At 45.8% G+C, this 17,142-nt stretch overlaps 1 protein-coding gene across 1 annotated transcript in view; it reads right to left on the bottom strand.

Moving 5' to 3' along the window:
* PRKAR2A (protein kinase cAMP-dependent type II regulatory subunit alpha) overlaps nucleotides 1-17,142 on the bottom strand; it is a 157,143-nt gene that overhangs the window by 13,915 nt on the left and 126,086 nt on the right. Inside the window, exon 6 of the mRNA XM_038410295.2 lies at nucleotides 6,686-6,839. Within this exon, the coding sequence (XP_038266223.1) occupies nucleotides 6,686-6,839 (154 nt within the window). The remainder of the gene's footprint in view (nucleotides 1-6,685; nucleotides 6,840-17,142) is intronic.

Here is a 17,142-nt window from a genome sequence, read left to right as displayed (position 1 = left end):
GGGAAAAACACAGAGGATACAGTTTCATCATATGGTGACAGCACTCTCCACTCCACTAGTATCTTTGGAGGATGTTAAACAGAAGCTGCTAAAATTAGACTTTTTAAATCAGCAGGTCCGGATAACTTGCATCCAAGTGTTTTAAAAGAGCTGGCTGACAAGCTTGCTGGACAATTAATGCTGATTTTCTGTAAGCCCTGGAGCACTGAGGAAGTTCCAGAAGACTGGAAGAAAGCTATTTGTGAACAATTTTTAAAAAGGGTAAATGGGATGACATGGGTAATTATAGGCCTGTCAGCCTGTCACAGATCCCGGGAAAGATAGTGGAGAGGCTGATATGGGCTCAATTAATAAAGTATTAAAGGAAGGTAGTAACTAATGCAAAACAATATAGGTTTATGGAAAATAGATCTTGTCAAACTAACCTGATTTTCTTTATGAGATTACAAGTTTGGCAGATAAACGTAACAGTGCTGTTGTAACATACTTAGACTTCTGTATGGCATTTGACTTGATACTGCACAACATTTTGATTAAAAAAACAGAATATTAAAATTAACATGACACATTAAATGGATTAAAAACTGGATAACTGATAGGTCTGAAAATGTAACTGTAAACAGGAAATTGTCATTAAGCATGCGTTTCCAGTGGGGTCCTGAAGGGACCAGTTTTTGGCCCTATACTATTTAGCATTTTTATCAATGACATGGAAGAAAATATAAAATCATAACTGATTAATTTTGCAGAGGACACAAACATTGGGGGAGTGGTAAATAATGATGAGGACAGATCACCAATTCAGCACCATCTGAATTGCTTGATAAACTGGGCACAAGCAAACAATATATGTGTTTTAATATGGGTAAATGTAAATGTATACACCTAGGAACAAAGAATGTAGGTCACACTTACAGAAGGGGGACTCTATCCTGTGAGGCAGTGACTCTGAAAAAGGTTGGGGGGCCATGGTGGATACTCATGGTGGAACATGAGCTCCCAAAGTGACACTGTGGCCAAAACAACATAAGCAGTCCTGGGATGCATAAAGAAGGGAATGTCAAATAGGAGTTGAGAGGTTATTTTACCTCTCTTTTTGGCATTAGCGTGACTGGTAATGCAATACCATGTCCAGTTCTGGTGCCCACAATTCAAGAAGAAAGTTGATGAACTGGATAGGATTTAGAGAATAGCCACAAGAATGATTAAAGGGTTAGAACACATACCGTATAGTGGTAGACTCTAAGAACTCCATCTATTTAACTTAACAAAGAGAAGGTTATGGGGTGACTTGATCAATGTGGCCACTAGGTAGTAGCATTTGACCAAATGAGATTAAGCTCGCCCAATATCTGCAAGGGTTGTTCACCTCATATTTTTGTACCCGCAATATCAGAAATATTTAGCTTTCTTGAGAACTTCTTCTCAGCAGGCTAAGAGAAGAATAGTACAAACATGTAGGGACAAAATCAGAAAAGCTAAGGCACAAAATGAGTTCTACCTAGCAAGGGCCATAAAAGACAATAAAAGATGTTTTTAAAACATATTAGGAAGATATGAAGGAATGATTAGGTTTTCTACTTGGTGGGGAAGCAGAGCTAATAAACGATCACATCAAGAAAGCTCAGGTGTTTAATGCCTATTTTGCTTCACTCTTCACTTAAAAGGTTATTGGTGACCAGGTACTCAACACAATTGTAACAACAAGGGGGAAGGAACACAAACCAAGATAGGGACAGAACAGGTTAAAGACTATTTACGTAAGTTAGATGTATTTAAGATGGCAGGACCTGATTAAATTCATCCTAGGATATTTAAGGAACTACTGCAGCAATCTCGGAACTGTTAGGGAGTAGCTTTGAGAACTCCTGGAGGATGGGGTGTGGTCCCAGAGGACTAGAGAAAGAAAAACACAGCACCTGTCTTTAAGAAGGGGGACAAAGAGAACCCAAGGAATATAGACCAATCAGCCTAACTTTGATACCTGGAAAGATACTGGAACAAATAATTAAGCAGTCAATTTGTAAGCACCTAAAGCATAAAAGGGTTATAAGGAATAGCCAACATGAATGTGTCAAACAAATCATGCCAAACCAACCTAATTTCCTTCTTGGACAGGGTTACTGGCCTAGCCAGGGACACCGCAGCAATGATATACCTTGATTTTACTAAGTGTTTTGACACAGTCCTGCGTGATATTCTCATAAGCAAACTAGGGAAATTTGGTCTAGATGAAATTACTATAAAATGGGTGCATAACTGGTTGAAAACCCATACTCCTGTAAGAGTAGTTATAAATGACTTACTGTTGAAGTTAGAAGGCATATCTTGTGAAGTCCCACTGGGGTCTGATACTATTCAATATTTTCATTAATGATTTGGATAATGGAGTGGAGAGTACAATTATAACATTTGGGACTTTGGAGAACAGGGTTAGAATTCAAAAAGATCTTGAAAATTAGAGAATTGGTCTGAAATCAACAAGGTGAAATTCAGTAAAGACAAGTGCAAAAGCACTACACTCAGGAAGAAAGAACACAACTACAAAATGGAGAATAATTGACTAGGTGGTAGTACTGCTGAAGAGGTATGGGGATTATAGTGGATCACAAACTGAATGAATAAACAATGTGATGCAGTTGTGAAAAAGGCCGATATCATTCTTGGGTATATTAACAGGAGTGTCATATACAAGTTATGGGAGATAGTTATCCCACTCTACTCAGCACTAGTGAGGCCTCAGCTGGATGAGTAAATACTGTGTCCAGTTATAGGTGCCACACTTTATAAAAGATGTGGATAAATTTGAAAGAGCCCAGAAAAGAGCAACAAAAATAAAAGTTTAGAAACCCTGGCATATGAGGCATGGTTAAAAAACTGGATGCGTTTAGTCTGGAGAAAAGACGACAGAGGGGGGACCTGATGACTATCTTAAAATATGTTAAGAGCTGTTACAAAGAGTGCTATTTGGTCCTTCATGTCTACTGAAGGTCGGACAAGAAGTAATGGGGTTTATGACACTATGCCCCATAGAGATATGCTTATGATATGAATATGGCACAACTAAGATATGTTTTATGCAAGATGGGTCATGTGAGGTATCATTGGAAAGGTTATGATTTACTGAATGTGATTATCCAATTTGTATGCATGTATCATTTCTGCGTCTGATGTAATAATTACAACTGTGTTTTCACCTGGGGAACACCCACCAGACAGTAGGCAAACAGCCTGGATGGGCCATTAGGAAGGACAGTAGGACTTTGAAGATTCTAATCTCCCTCTTTCCTGAGAAGTTTCCTGGGATGCTGCTTTAACATTGTAGGGTCAGGTGATCATGTCACCTGGTACTGGACATCATTTTGGACTCATGGTATTCTTCTACTGGAAAGGGTGGGGGTCAAACTAGGAGACAGAGGATTCCTGCCATATGTAAATCCTATTTAAGGCTGGGGAGTGAGTTAATCTTGGCTCTGCTCCACTGCCTTCCCGCCCAAGAAGGAAGACTGCTGAAAACGCCAGAAGAAACAAAGGAACTAAACTGGGGGCAGGGGCTGAGCCCAGGCGAGAAAGGTCAGTCTGTGAAACAAATACCTGGAGATTCAAGCTGCAAGCAGTGCAGTTTACCTTCAAGAAACTCTGCAACCTGCACAAAATACCACTTAGGGTGAGAATTGGTTATTAACAACCAGTTAATTTAGTGTAATAAGCTTAGTTTGCGTGTTTTGTTTTATTTGCTCAGTGATCTGCTTTGTTCTGTTTGTTATCCCTTGTCACTTAAAATCTACCTTTTGTAGTTGTTAAGCTTATTTTTTGTTTATTCTAAAACCCAGTTTGTGCAATTCAAAATGGGGGGTATGGGGGGGAAGCTGTGCATATCTTCCTCCACATTGAGGAAGGAAGCGAATTTCACAAGCTTATACTCCATACAGCACAAGACAATATAATTTTGGGTTTGCACTCTAGAGGGTGTGTACACCTCTGTGCTAGGCAATTCCCCGAGCTGAGTCTTTCCACACAGAGCTGATTGCAGACTGTGCGATTCTGCAGCTGGGTGTGTCCCTGTGTGTTCGCGCAGCAGGACAGAGTGAGGAAGCCCAGGCTGGTGGAACGGGCGGGCTCAGTGGGACCCCAATACATCAGGTGGCACCCCAGAAGAAGGTCTAACCCATCAGAGGGTTAATTTACAGCAAGTGAGATTTATGTTGGATATTGGGAAAATCCTTCTAACTATAAGGGTAGTTAAACTCTGGAATATGTTGCGGAATCCCCGTCACTGGAGATTTTTTGAGCAGTTTAGACAAACACCTGTCATGGATGATCTAAGTTTACTTGGTCCTGCCCCTGTGCAGGGGCTAGACTTGATGACTTCTCAAGGTAAGGAGGGCCTAGGCGAACATTTTAGAGAAAGACCCAGATCTTAGAGAGGTTATGGTGGAAACAGTAGTAAGATCTGGGCACAGCTTAGAGCAGGAGTTCTCAATCGTTTTCTTTCTGAGCCCCCCGCCCCCCCAAACATGCTATAAAAACTCCATAACCAACTTATGCCACAATAACTGGTTTTCTGCATATAAAAGCCTAGGCTGGCATTAGGGGGTAGCAAGCAGGGCAATTACCTAGACCCCGTGAAACTACATTGCTCAGGGCCCTGGGCTTCAGCCCCATGTGGTAGGGCTTCAGCTTTCTGCTCTGGGCCCCAGTGAGTCTAATGCTAGCCTGCTTGGCGGCCCCCCTGAAACCTGCTCACAGACCCACAGTGGGGTCCTAGACTCCTGGTTGAGAACCACTGGCTTAGATATTGGTGTAGACAGATGGCTGAGTCGCAGACGACACTCAATCTGTGGTCCTGAGTGACAGAAAGGATGGTGATGTTAGCAGTGAGAGAAGGGGAGCAGCGGGGGAAGACAAGAAGTTCAATCTTGGGCAAAGGAGAGAGCGAATGGGGTCACTGGAGGAGAAGAGCGAGTGAGAAACACCTAATGAAAAGCAAGAGGAAAACAGAGTTTTGGGGGGTAAGGGGAAAATGAAGTCACAGCAAATCTTGCTGATCTTTTCTTTGTAATAGTTGGTTACATCCTGTGTGGAGAGGCAGAAGACACAGGAGCAAAGGATGTTTTCAGGAAGGCATCAGAGGTTGGGAATGTGCATTTGAGAGTCAGTGAAGGAGGAGAAGGGCTTCTGTTTGACCAGGAGGAAGGCAGAATTGAAAGAGGGAAGTGTGCATGTTAATGAGTCTCTTTCCACAAGCATTCAGTGGCACAGGAGCAAGATAAATCAGATGCTGTGAGTAAGTACTCTTCACTGCCTTGCAAGAGACCTAGATTTGATTACTGATCTTAGTCTCCGTCTCTTGCTGAGATGGGCTTGCAGTGCTGTGGAGGTAGTTAAAACCTCCTAAGTGGAAGAGAGTGCAAGTCATTCCTTTGGTTTACTAAGTAGCTGAGAGCTGACGTGAGGTGCTTGAGACAGTGCTACTTCAGAGTGATGAAGGTATGGTAAAGAGAAAAGCAGAGAGCAGGCAAAGGGATCGTGGGAAAATAACCATAATTATGGCCAGGCAAATCAACTTTATTTCAGCTTAAAGGTAACTGTAATAAAAAGTCACTTTATTCACTTTTTCTAATGAGCTCCATGTGCAGGTGGTTCATTTTATATTCTTTAGCCTGTTTTGTTATAGAAATTAATTAGACCCCAACATTACTCCCAGGTTAGCTTATCAGAATCTTTCCTTTATGAACTGCAAACAAAAAGAGAAGTCAATCTTCTCAGTGTGCACTGAGATTGCACAAACATGCTTGTGCATAATAGCTTATCAATCATATAATCAAGGTCATAATGCACAGTCAACCTTTACTGATAGCTGCTGAGGAGCCATGTGTACTATACGACAAACTTCAAAGGCTTCTGTGGTATTACAGACATTTTCCGACGTGAACTATAGCAGATGAGTAACAGAGCACTTTGAAAGTAGACCTTACACAAATACTGTAGAGAAAAGGACTATATAGGAAGCTCCAATTTGTAAAAGTCACATTTAACAAGCTAACCCAGACACAAAAGCAGCAATTTTGTCTATCAGCCCAAAAGGTGGGAACAACTCTGAAAGCTGTGCTCACCCTGGGACCTCTTCCACAGCAATGTGGAGCAGAGACCAGGAACATCATGAAAGCTACAGTTTGTCCTTGGAAAGGTGAACAAATCTTTTGGTGTCTCTTCCTACAACCTCAGAGTGAGCGCTTCAGATTACTTGACAGGCTAACGAGAAAGAGAACTACAACTGTTCCCCAGAGAGAGAGGAAGATGCTGTGGAGTTAACATTCTTGCCTCCCAAGTCCTAAATGGGTGGGGCTGTTCTCCTACTATAAAATACATGCATTCATTACCTTCTCTTTATCCCTCTGCAGTATGAAAAAACAGACTAACGAGCAAAAGCTTTACATTGCAGTACCTGTGAAGTGACCAAATGACCCTCACTAATAGATCTGGAGTTATGATTTATTGACAGATTGTTTTAGGGAAGTGGTAAAAAGCATTTGCACAATGAACTCTGGGTTGAAATAATAAATCATGATAAAATAGCTATTTGCATACAGACACGCACTGGGAAAAAGTAACTGATGATGGACGAGGTGCATTAATTAGTGTTTAACACTTGATGCAGCTTAGAGTAATTTTCCACACTTACCAGTCCCCAAAGGGCTCCTTCTGTTGTGGCAACAATGGTAGCAGCTCTAGGAGTGTTGTACATCAAGGCCAGTTCCCCAAAACTGCCGTGATTGTCATAACGGCCGACACAACGAGGCTGACTGTCTCTTGTTACAAAAATATCATACAATCCCCTGGAAAAATGGAAAAAATACCGTTCATTAGACCAAATTACAGAACTGCTAATAAAATACTGCTTTCAACAGTTGGCTCAAATATAAATGATGCATATGTTTTCCCAGTACAAAAATTAGTTTTCCTATCTCTGATCTGTGTACCAAGAGCACACGCTCTGCCCAGTTTGCCATTATCTGATTGTAAGCTATTTCTATGTAAGATGCCTTCAAAGCACCTCTCCCTTCACACTGCATTTTAACATCTGGAAGCTTCCCTTTGTCAGTCCTGATCAGGGCTCCCTGCTTTCTTCTGAAATTATTACTTGGGCTTTCTGACTTTGCTATGCCTAGCAGATGTCATTGGGTTTAGGAGCTTTTTTAGTTAGGCTACCTGCTGCTGGTTCTGACATTTGAGGTGCCTGGCTCTTTAAAAGACATTTTGTCAAACTATATTTTGGAGTGGGGGAAAGAAGGGAGATGAACATCTGAGTATGAATGTGTCTTCTTCGGTTAAGCTAAGAAGATATACCAAGAGGGCTTTTGCTGCATTGGACAGGGATTTCAAGTACTAGGGCAGTCCAAATGAGTTTCTCTGGTTATTCCATTTACAATAAGAGAATCACAGGAATGTAGAGCTGGAGAAGTTGTCACAGTTTTTGGGGGTGTAATCCAGACCAGTGAGGGATTTACCCTCTAACCTTGAGTGGCTCACAATGACTTGCTACTGTAGTTCCCAGCCTGGGACACTCACAGCAACAAATATGCAGGTCACACCCTGAATGCCTGTGCACTGCAACCAGCCCTAGTTCAGCAACTTTGACCCCAACAGCCTATCTACAGACCCCCAGCCCCACTCTGACTTCCACCAGCCTTGATTACAACTAGCAAAGTGACCCCAACACACTCCCCATCCTGAATATTCCCCAAACCCTGTGCTCTGTAATCACCAGCCTTCTCCTGGACAGTTCAGAGAAATAATAAGGTTTATTTGTTCCTTTAAAGAGACAAAAGCACATTACAGCTTATTAACTTAACTGGGGTATATAAACTCTTCCCTGCAAACTCAGCACTTAGTTATAGTTTATAGTAAAAATAAAACACATTTATTAACAATAGGACAAAGCTATGTGCTGCTAAGTAAAAGGAATAAAGTTAGAAACTGCTACAGGCAAATAAAAGTGAAAATGCATCTAAAAGTCTAAAACTTTATCTAGGAAAGTACAGGCTTTGTTCAAGGTGGTTTCTGTTACCAGTCTCTCTAGCCATGGCTGACTTTCCCTCAGTCAGAACCTTCCACAGAAGTACAAGATGCTGGCTTCCCTTGTTTTCCTAGGTTAAAGATCTTTGCCTGCGCAGGTTTCTCACCTATAGTCAGTTTCCAGACTTCAACCCCTCCTGGATTGAAGGACCCATCTTTCTCAGCTGCAAGAGCTCTAGCCTCTTGTGTCTGTCTAGTGATGGATAATTTAGGGATGTTCTCTGCCCTCCCTCTCTCAAAGTTCATAGACCTTGCTGTTCCTCCCTTCCTGTGGGCTTCTCATTCCCCATCTGATTTCTATGTAAATGGAGATTCCATTGTTTTGGTCACACCTTGCTTAATTTCTTTGGAGACAGGGAGATAGCTATAACACTCCCTCCAGTCTGGGAGAGACCCGTTTCTCCCTTTGTTTAGGTCACAGACTGTAAAGTATAACATTAAGGAGCGTTCATAATTCTCTACATAGTATTAATAAATACAAATCACAACTATACTGATCATCAGTGTGTCACAGGCTTTCATAAAAGACCTTGCTCAACACACTTTTATCATACAATAATATTGTATGCAATCAGTAGATTCAATTGCTGATCACTTTGGTTTAGCCTCCATCACATCTTTATAGACCAGCAAAAATTTGTAAAGTATTGTTTGAAAAGTAAAACACAGCCAAGCTTCTTTCTCCTCCTAGGTATAGATACCATGCTGTCTCCTCCCCGAGTTGTTAACTTGCCAGTTTAGTTTAACTAATATGTAAACAGACCCTCATTCTCTCTGTCTGATGACCAGACTGGTCAGAGAAGCAAACATTTCTTTGTCTAGGGCAGACTGTTTACCAATTTCCCCTGACATGGCTGATTTAAACACATTTTAGTCATAATTTTAGCATATATCCATAATGTTTAATACACACCACATACATATACTATGCAAGAATGTTAATTGAGTTGGGGTACACTGGTCAGGCCAGCTGAAACTCATTACGATATCCAGGAGTCCCCTACCCTCTGGCCCTGGGATGCTCTTAGGGTCACACCTGCCCCCTTACAACACTGCAGGAGGGTTAGCCACCGGCTGACCCAGAGACAGAAGGTTAGAGCCCTCTTTCCTGGACAAGGCATCTGCCACCGCATTTTCCTTCCCTGTGAAAGAAACTTTTGTTTTCTCACCTTTGTCTGTTTACCGTCTCCAGGACATAATATTAGAGTATCCATAATTTCACGTACAGAGTTGTTACAAACATTTCAGTGACATTAATGACCAGTGTGTTATTAGATTTCAAACGATATACTACATGCCACCTTTTAAAGAAGTATCATGACATAGTGTGTATGCCAGGCCTGACAAGAGTTTCTGACAGAGTAGTGAATGTCAAATGGGCCTCTGATACAGAGGTCATCTACTCCATCCCGCTGTGCTGAAGCAGGACCACGTATACCTAGAGTCCCATATGCATTAGCAGCCACTGCACTGCAACCAAGCCAACCAATTGTCAGGGATGGTCGATGGCAGTACCTCTGAACATACCTACCTTCATGAAAAGAAAGATTTCCTACATTTTAATGTTATAAGGAAGTTGTCTGAGAAGGAACTATGCATCTGAGGAATACCCTAATAGTCATTCCTTGGAACAGACACTGGTCAAGGAGAATTTATGAAAGATGTAATCTCTAGAGGAAAAACAGCCAATGAATCTGTTTATGGAAGAGAACCCCAGAAAAACCACCACCTCAAGTTTTTAAATAGACTTAATGTTGGATGCAAAGCTATAATCTTCACCAGCAAACTGGAGAGAATGTTATTGACCTCCCATAGGGTGTCAACTGCCACCTAGAAATAAGAGAATTGTCAGCTATAGCAGCAAGTGGAACTCTTCAGTAAATACGTTTAGGAACAAAAAGAGTCCACTAAATTAAGTCCTAGCTGGCAGCATCTGTCAAGCAGCAGTTAGGAGTGATGACTGCATACCCTGCTATTGGTTGTCTTTGAACTCTCCGGTTTCTAAAACAAGCACTGGATGCAGCTCTGTGCCAACAACACTTGCAGATAGCTCCACCATATTGATTCCTGCACAGATACCTCAACTCGGAAACTATAGTACATCAGGTGTGGGAAAGCTTTGCAACAAACCCACAAGCTGGCATTCCTGCCTCGAAGCCTTTCAGACCAAAAAGATTAAATTTAGTTTGCTGGGTCAATTTCAACTATGTCTGAGTCAGGCTTGTGAACATTTCAGGAGATACCTCAAAGCAATCCAAGAGTTACCAGTCTCAGCTGAGGCACTCTCCTTTCATCCAGAAAGCTAAGGCTGAAGCCAGAAGAAACAGGAAGCTAGGAAACAGCCTAGTATGTCTACAAAGGACTTTGACCCTTGAAACCATATTACTTAATTATATATGGAATACAGACAAGACAAAACAATTGCAGTATGCTAACAGAAGGCCACTCTCGCAGTGAACAGTGAACTACCAATGCCACATGCAATTAACTGAAACACTACAAATAACAAGCCTGTTAAAGGAAGCAGAAGGCCATCAACAGAAGATAGGCGTAAGGACTCCAAAACGAAAGAATGCACCAATATTGGTAGGAGCAATAGTCAGATGAGTGATACAGTTAGTGCAAGGACTATACCTAATCCAGCTAGAAAATTGGGCAAGGTCAGACAAACAACAAATGTTTGTACACTAATGCAAGGAGCCTGGGCAATAAAATGGAGGAGCTAGAACTGCCAGGACACAACATGAAACTCGATATTATAGGGATAGCAGAAATCTGATGAATAGTAGCTCCATAGCAGAAGAGGACATAGCCTGAAACCCACTTAAGTTTCTGGGTAGACACTGGTGTTCACTTAGCTCTGTTTCAGGTTTCAGAGTAGCAGCCGTGTTAGTCTGTATTCACAAAAAGAAAAGGAGTACTTGTGGCACCTTAGAGACTAACAAATTTATTAGAGCATACGCTTTCGTGAGCTACAGCTCACTTCATCGGATGCTCTGTTTGCAATAGATACAAATAGTCTCTGAGAGGCTCTAAAAGATTTAGTTCTGTCCAAATAATATGCTAACGCTCTCCTAACATCCAAGGTGTGATGGGCAGCATCCTCTCTAGTCTAGTTTAGTGTGGAAAACTGCCAGATGAATAGCCTGACTGATATGGAAGTTGAAGATGTCTTTGGGTAGGAACCTGGGTATGGCTGGAGGATACTTTATCCTTGAAGAAGATAGCATAAAAGCCAGGATTAACCATCAAAGCACCTAACTCATCAAGTCTTCAAGCATAGTTAACTGCGCCACTGGAAAAGATGGTTACTCACCTTTGTAACTGTTGTTCTTCGAGATGTGTTGCTCATATCCATTCCAATTAGGTGTGTGTGCGCCATGTGCATGATCGTCTGAGAATTTTTACCCTAGCAACATACGGTGGGTCGGCTGTGGAGCCCCCTGGAGTGGCACCTTCATTGCACTGGATATACACCCCAGCCGACCCAGCGCCCCCTCAGTTCCTTCTTGCCGGCTACTCCGACAGAGTGGAAGGAGGGCGGGTTTGGAATGGATATGAGCAACACATCTCGAAGAACAACAGTTACAAAAGTGAGTAACCTTCTTTTCTTTGAGTGCTTGCTCATATCGATTCCAATTAGGTGACTCCCAAGCCTTACCTAGGCAGTGGGGTTGGAGTGAGATACTGCGGAGTGCAGAACCGCTGAACCAAATACAGCATCGTCCCTGGACTGCTGAATTATCGCATAGTGAGCGACAAAAGTATGTACCAATAACCAAGTGGCAGCTCTACAGATCTCCTGTATTGGAACCTGGGCCAGGAAAGTAGCCGATGAGGCTTGAGCCCTTCTGGAATGGGCGGTGGGATGCATGGTCAGGATACCAGCCAAGTCGTAGCAAGCACGGATACAGGCCACGATCCAGGAAGAGATGCGCTGTGAGGAGACCGGGAGGCCTTTCGTGGTTCTATAAAGAAGGAGAGAGCCCTACGAACATCGAGGGAGTGCAGCTGTTGCTCCCATTGAGTAGCATGTGGTTTTGGGTAGAAAATCGGAAGGAAGAGGTCCTGGTTGATGTGAAAGACTGACACTACCTTAGGAAGGAAGGCAGGGTGAGGCTGCAGCTGTACCTTGTCTTTATGAAACACCGTACAAAGCGGTTCTGACATGAGGATTTTGAGCTCGGATACATGTCTCGCAGAGGTGATAGCCACAAGGACGGTTGTCTTCCAGGAGAAGTACAGGAGCGAGCAGGTGGCCATCGGCTCGAATGGGGCCCCCATAAGCCTGGAGAGGACCAAGTTAAGGTCCCACGCAGGAACCGGTTGTCGCACCTGCGGGTATAGATGGTCCAATCCCTTAAGGAATCTGCCGACCATAGGGTTGGAGAAGACAGAGTGACCATGTTTCCCTGGGTGGAAAGCGGAAATGGCTGCCAGGTGCACTCTGATAGACGATACAGCCAAACCTTCTTGTTTTAAGGACAGGAAGTAATCCAGGATGAAAGGCACCGATGTCTGCAGAGTGGGCATGCCGTTCTGAGCACACCAGCAAGAAAACCGTTTCCATTTGGCCAAATATGTGGTTCGGGTGGAGGGTTTCCTGCTACCTAGCGGTACCTGCTGCACCGAGTGTGAGCAGAGCAGCTCTGCCAGAGTTAGCCACGCAGCATCCACGCCATGAGGTGGAGTGATTGCAGGTCAGGGTGACAAAGGCATCCGTGGTCTTGTGAGATCAGGTTTGGCCACAGTGGGAGCACGATGGGAGCATCTACCGATAACTCCAGGAGCGTGGTATACCAGTGCTGCCTGGGCCACGCCTGGGTGACCAGAATCAGACATGCTCTGTCCCTGCGTAACTTGAGCAGGACCCTGTGGACTAGAAGGAACGGAGGGAAGGCATAGAACAGCGGGTCTTTCCACGGAAGTAGGAAGGCGTCTGGGAGGGAACCCAGGGAACGTCCCTGGAGAGAACAGAACACTTGGCACTTCCGATTTTTGCGCAAGGCGAACAGGTCGACCTAGGGAAACCCCCACCTCAGGAAGATGAAGTGGATGACATCTGGGCGAATCGATCACTCGTGAGACTAGAAGGATATGCTGAGGTGATCCGCCAGCGTGTTCTGAACCCCCGGGAGAAACCATATGGATCAAGTGGGCTATGCAGAACTCCCACAGGCAAATGGCTTCTTGACACAGGGGGGACAACTGGGCTCCCCCTTGCTTGTTGATGTAGAACATGGCCATGGTGTTGTCTGTGAGGACCGTCACAGAACGGCCATGTAGGTGCCCGTGAAACACTTTACATGCCAGGCACACTGCCATCAGCTCTCACACATTGATGTGAAGAGATAGCTCAGATGCGGTCCATAGACCCTGCGTTCGGAGGTCCCTGAGGTGGGCGTCCCATCCTAGAGATGATGCATCTGTGACTAGGTTAAAATCACTTCTGGGACAGTGACCACAATGCTCAGGCTGTCTCAACCTGGCCGATATACTGTTGACAGCCAGGCCTGAAAGGGCGAAGCCGAAATCTGGCGTGCCTGGTTACGTACGTGCACGAAGCCACGTGCCCCAGAAGGCTCAAGCATGTCCTTACCGTTGAAGTCAGGAATTTTTGAAGGCTGCAGACGATGTTAACCAGCGACTGAAAGCGGGCGTCCAGTAGGAGAGCTCGGGCAAGTCTGGAGTCTAAGACTGTCCCGATAAACTCTATTCTCTGGGTTAGTTCCAGAATCGGTGTTGAGCAGGAGGCCCAGCTGGCGGAACATGTCTATGGTGAGTCGAACGTGGGATTGTACTTGGTCCCTGGTGCAGCCCCGAATAAGCCAGTCGTCGAGATACGGAAACACTTGGATCCGTTGTCGATGAAGGGAGGCTGCCACGACGGCCATACACTTGGTGAACACCCTGGGAGCCGTGGTAAATTGGTAGCGTTCGTGATTGATCACAAAGCGAAGGAAACGTCTGTGCGCTGGATGAATTGCTATGTGGAAGTACGCATCCCTCATGTCAAGGGTGGCGTACCAGTCTCCAGGGAAGGAATAATGGTCCCCAGTGAAACCATGCAGAACTTCAACTTTACCATGAATTTGTTGAGTCCACGCAGATCTAGGATGGGTTGAAGCCCACCCTGGGCCTTGGGGATTAGGAAGTAACGGGAGTAAAAAACCCTGCCCTTAGCTCCCTTAGAACCTCCTCGATTGCTCCCATGGTCAGGAGCGTTTGGACCTCCTATGTAAGGAGTTGTTCGTCAGAAGGGTCCCTGGAGAAAGATGGGGAGGGAGGATGGAAGGGAGGGGAAAAAGAAAACTGAAGAGAATATCCCTTTTCCACTGTGCAAAGAACCCAACGGTCTGAAGTTATCCAGACCATGCACTGTGGAAATGGGAGAGACGATTTCAAAATGGAGGGGAAGGATCCTGAATGGTGACTGGCAAGCCGTCCTCTGGCACACCTTCAAAAGTTTTGCTTAGGCCCTAGTGGTGGTTTGGGAGGGCCCTGATTCTGACCGGGTTGGTGGCCAGTAGATCTCTTCCTACCACCTCACCCGCGCCTTCTATAAAAGTCCTTCCTTGGGGGTAGGACCATTGAGGTTGCGGCTTAAAGGGCCTGCGCTGGGTAACTGGGGTGTGCATTCCCAGGGAGTGCATGATAGCCCTGGAATCTTTCAGGCTCTGTAGTCTAGAGTCCCTTTTGTCCGAAAACAGGCCAGAGCCTGTTGACCGTGCTGCTCCCTTTCATTCACCAAGGCCATCACTAGTGAACATGGCTGAGGGTGAGGATAAAGGTACTCGTACTCTTTGGAGGGGAAAAAGTATTTCCTCTCCACTCCTCTGTCCATTGGTGGGATGGAGGCAGGGGTTTGCCAAATTGTCTTGGCATTGGTCTGGATGGTGTGGATAATGGGCAAAGCTACTCGGGACGGGGCCTCCGCTGAAAGGATGTCCACCACTGGGTCCTCCAACTCCACCACCTCCTCAGCTTGGAGGTTCGTATTACGTGCCACCCTACGTAGAAGGTCTTGGTGGGCATGAAGGTCTATCAGGGGAGGACCCAAAATTGTTGTCCCTGCCACTGCCTTGTCTGGAGAGGACGAGGAGGATGCCACAGGGGCCAGGGGATCCTGTGCAGAACCTGCTGTGAAGAATTCTGTTGCCCAGGATCCACTACACTGGGGTCTGGGGCCTGCTCTGGGGTAGGTGCAGTTGCTTCTATACCCCCCCGGAGGACGACGACTTATGGTGGCCTCTGGTATCTGGGGTTCTGAGTGGGCTGAGAGGGAGGTCCCTGACGGAACCCCTTGGGCTTGGTGGTTTGCCCACGGGGTCCAGAAGGACCATTGTGAAGGCTCCTGATTAGGGTCTTGGCCCTCCTCCTGCCAGTGACCCACATCACCCTCACCGTGGCTTGGAGTGTGGTAGGCTGAGCACGAGCAGCCCTTGGACTGTGACGACTGTGGGGCAGAGCGCGAGAGCCAAGGCGGTGTGGAGCGTGCCTGCGTCAACTCTCCGGAGCGTGGTGCAGATTGGTACCAGGCCGCTGGAGAGCGGTACCGGTTCTGGGATCCAGATCTGGACTGCAACAACGATCGCCTGTGGGAGCGGTGTCTGGATCGGCTCCGGGAAGGAGATCGGCACTATGATTGGTGCCAGGAGCAACGTCGGGAGCCTGAACGGTACCATGGTCCAGAACCGTGCCCAGAGCCGGATCGGTGCCGTGGGTACGACCAATAGCGCGACTGCGAGCGGCGCCAGGATCGGGACTGGGACCGGGATTGTGTTTCCATGTGTGGAGATGGCGGACATGTTAGGGTTGGCCTGCCCCTAGACGGTACCGCACGAGTTGGAGGCTGTGCCGCAGTCTGCGATGATGCCAGCTCTGTGAGGGCGATGAGGTCTCGCGCCGCTGCAAACGTCTCCGGCGTTGACAGAAGCCGGGGCTCAACCACGGTCTGGGTCGGGGAGCCTGTGCACACTGGACTCAACAGTTCCGCTCTCAATGCCGGAGTCAACGGCACCGATATCAGCCCTTGTACCCTCGGTTGCTCTGGTGCTGGACGCGACTCCAAGGCTGGTATAGGAGGTGCTGGCAACTGTTGAGGTGGGACAGTCATCTCCGGCTTGTGCTGTCTCTTCTGGCCCGGAGATAGAGAACAGCGCCGGGTCACTTGTACTGGCTGTGGTGCCACAGAGGTGCGGTGCTACGGGCCTCTATCAGAGTCCAACCACGGTGCAGTACCTGATGCAGCCGCCGGGGCACTGTGCACTGAAGCGCCCGGTGCCGGGACTTAGCGAGCCTATGGTGGGCCCGGGCTAAGGGCCGCCTCCAAAAGGAGCTGCTTGAGTCTAAAGTCCAGCTCCTTTTTGGTCTAAGGTCTGAACGCCTTACAGATCCTACACTTGACAGCCTGGTGAGACTCCCCAAGGCACTTCAAACAGGAGTCGTGGGGGTCTTCCGTTGGCATAGGCTTTGAGCAGGCTGAGCAAGGTTTGAAACCCGGAGCCTTGGGCATGAGCCCAAGCGGCGGGCAGGGAGGAGGGGAAGGACCCCTTCCAACTCACTAAATTAAGTCTAAACTTATCACTATCTCTATAACAAATATTCCAACTATACAACTATAACAACTATCTAACAATGGGAAGCAAAAACCTAAGAAGAGTAGAGGACAGCTATGCCACGCTCCACAGTTCCAACAACCGTTATGTGCAATAAGACGGAACTGAAGGGGCGCTGGGTCGGCTGGGGTATATATCCATTGCCATGAAGGTGCCACTCCGGGGGCTCCACAGCCGACCCACTGGGTGTTGATAGGGCAAAAATTATCCGATGATCGTGAACGCGGCACGCACACACCTAAATGGAATTGATATGAGCAAATACTCGAAGAAGAAAGGCAGTTTTCATGGAAAAGTTTAGAACCATACAAGTATTATTATTAAGAATACAAGAGCAAACTATCCCAATGCATATGAAAGGTAAGAATTGCAGTAAGAAAGCACCCTAGCTTAACCAGTAGATCTTCAATAACCAGAAATTCAAAAAGCAGAAACTAGATCAAAT

This window comes from Dermochelys coriacea, chromosome 7 (assembly GCF_009764565.3).
Source record: "Dermochelys coriacea isolate rDerCor1 chromosome 7, rDerCor1.pri.v4, whole genome shotgun sequence".
Lineage (NCBI taxonomy): Eukaryota > Metazoa > Chordata > Testudines > Dermochelyidae > Dermochelys > Dermochelys coriacea.
This window is presented reverse-complemented; position numbering and strand designations above follow the sequence as displayed.